At 55.6% G+C, this 2,742-nt stretch overlaps 1 protein-coding gene across 1 annotated transcript; it reads right to left on the reverse strand.

Moving 5' to 3' along the window:
* Positions 1-1,218: 1,218 nt before the first annotated feature.
* Positions 1,219-1,650, reverse strand: LOC131679856 (uncharacterized). The gene has a single exon (XM_058960606.1). The coding sequence runs from the start codon at positions 1,648-1,650 to the stop codon at positions 1,219-1,221; it is 432 nt and encodes a 143-aa protein (XP_058816589.1).
* Positions 1,651-2,742: the final 1,092 nt, after the last annotated feature.

Raw genomic sequence — 2,742 nt, forward strand, 5'->3', positions numbered from 1 at the left:
TGTTGAATTCCCTGATGATGTCAATGGTTGGAGTCTCATTAGGTAGCCGGGTCCGGGCCCGTCTGCCGATGAGGGCTAATCGGTCGGCATCTGTGTTACCCTTGATGCCGCTGTGACCCGGAACCCAGCAGATGGTGACCAGTGGGTCTCGAAGTGTCTCGATGGCCTCAACGAAGGGATGTTTGGAGGTCCCGCTAGCGACGTCCCTCAGGACCGAGAGCGAGTCTGCAAATATGACCGTCGGTGTATCGGTGGGTCTTTTGATCATTCCCACTGCAATGGCGGCCGCTTCCGCCGAGAAAATCGAGCAGGAGGGAGGTAGGCGGAAGGAGAGCCTGTTCCCCAAGCCGCTGATCCCCGCTCCAACACCTTCGTTCGCTTTGGAACCTTCAGTAAAGATTTTAGTGTGATGTGAATATCTTCGGTTAGCTGTCTATATTTAACTAGTATGCTGCTGGGGTGGTCGCCAACTTTTATAGTGCGAGCAAGGCTGTCGTCGGTGTTGGGTCCGGGGTCGTACCAGGCCCGCGGTCTCACCCGGTGTAGACGAGCGATGGGTGGGAGGTCGTTGCTGGTGAACTCCTGGTGCAGGTTGAAGGCGGTGGTGAGAAGGGGGCACTCGTCGCCCGAAGTTTTCTCCAGGAAACTTAGTGCTCTTCTGAAGGCCACCCTGGCTGTTTCCCAGCGGCAGGGTAGTACTCCTGCCTCTACACAGGCAGCTTCGGCCGTGGTACTCGGTAGTAGACCGGAGGCTAGCCGCACCGTTCCGTGGTATAAGGGCCCGAGGATGTCGGAGAGTCCGTCTAGGTTCCGGCAAGTCATCTCGATCCCGTAGAAGATTCTGCTGTGGATAAGAGATCGTCCGACGTTCAGCGCTGCTCGGCGGTTGTTTTCGGGGTGGTGGGGCGCAAATGGTCCGGACTAATCGTTTTCTGCACTGGCAGTCTTTTTCAGTCACCGGAAGTGTGGTATCATTGTCAGTTTCCGGTCGAGGACGACCGGTTCCTTTCGGAACGGAATTACTGTACGGTTGAGGCGGATTGGACGAGCGTTGGCTGGGTGATATGTGCTGCAGCAGTGTGTAATGGCGCACTTGGTGGCGGCGATGTTGAATCCAGTGGCGAGTGCCCATCGGCCGACTGCGTTGACGGCGGCCTGCAGAGATAATCTTGTGCGCGGGATCGTCTTCCCGAGGGCCACCAATATGATGTCGTCCGCTTACACGAAGACATAGACGGCCCCGGGTAGCGCGGTGAAGAGCGAATTCATCCTCACTAAGAAGAGGGTCACGGCTAGTATCGACCCTTGAGGCACTCCGTTGGCCTCGCGGAATTTGTCGGAGAGTGTGCCGCCTATGCATACCCGAAAGCGGCTGTTGGTTAGGAAGTTTTGGATGAAGACGCCTAGGTTCCCTTGTATGTCCCATCGTTGGAGTTGTTGAAAGACGCCTTCCCGCCAGACTGTGTTGTAAGCTTTTGCTATGTCGAGTATAATAATATCGGCGTGGATGCCTTCGGACTTTGCTCTGTCTAATACCTCGCCGAGCGAGCCCAGGTGGGCTCCGGTGCCGAATCCCTTCCGGAAAGCGAATTGGCGTGGGTCGAGTAGATTCTCGTCTTCCAGCCACGTGGTCAGTCGCCGGTTGACCATCCTCTCCTGTGTCTTAGTGGTGCATGATAGCAGGCGGATTGGCCTGAAGTCGCTCGGGGCACGAGTACCCTGGCATTTTTTAGGAATGGGGACTACGTGGGCCAGTTTCCATTCCTCTGGGAAGGACCCGCGTTCCCAGATAGTGTTAAAAGAGTCTAGGAGGGCTTTTTTGCCTCCGGGCGGAAGATGCATAAGCATCGGGTAACCAAGCCTGTCAAGGCCGTCGGACTTTCCTCATGCGTTAGTGAGAGCGACGGCAAGTTCAGCTCCGGTAAAGGGTCTGTTGTAGGTGACTGTGGAGTCTGGTGTGAAGGTCGTAGGGGAGGCTTCGTGTCTGCTTTTTTTCTGAGCGAATGCGACTGGCAGGGCTTTGTCAGCGGACAACGATTCGAAGAGGCAGCCTATCTTATTCGCGATTTCCTCGGGATCAGTAATGGTGGTGTTGTTGACCGCTAAAGAGTAGCCATTTTGTCGACGTTTGCCACTGAGCGCGTTGACCCATCTCCACAGCTCCGTGGTAGAGGAGTCCGTGTGGATATCGTCCACGAAGTTCCTCCAGCTGGTTTCTTTAGCCGTTTGGATTGTTTTCCTCGCAGCGCTTCGGAGTGTTCTAAAATTGTTCGCTCTTTGGTCCCGAAGCGGGTGATTGGGCGGTGTTTTTGTAAGGTGCGGAGAGCTTTCCGGCGAGCATTGACGGCAGCGGCCACTTCTGGATTCCATCAGTGCACGGCACGTTGTGGTGGTACCCCACTTGTTCAGAGGATGGTTTCTTTCGCTGCGTTGACGATAGTTTCTAAGAGTTCGACCAGTAAGTACGTACGGTCTCGATCAAGGTGGGACTGTATGGCAGCGTCTTAGGCATCCCAGTCGACGTTTACGTATAGCCAACGTCTTCGTCGGGTGGTTTTAAGTTGGAGGCGATTTATGCGTAGCACGATGGGGAAGTGGTCACTCCCGGTGGTATCGTTGGACGTGGACCAGCCGCATATCCCAGCGATGGAACTAGAGGCGAAGGTGACGTCGGGGGCGGAGGAGGCGTTGCCACGGATGAACGTGGTACTACCGTCGTTTAGTATCACGGCGTCGATTTCC

The sequence above is a fragment of the Topomyia yanbarensis genome, chromosome 2 (genome assembly GCF_030247195.1).
Source record: "Topomyia yanbarensis strain Yona2022 chromosome 2, ASM3024719v1, whole genome shotgun sequence".
Lineage (NCBI taxonomy): Eukaryota > Metazoa > Arthropoda > Insecta > Diptera > Culicidae > Topomyia > Topomyia yanbarensis.

Excerpts from the sequence above, each read along its gene's own strand:
- LOC131679856 (XM_058960606.1), bottom strand. The coding sequence starts at position 1,650 with ATGGTCAACCGGCGACTGACCACGTGGCTGGAAGACGAGAATCTACTC.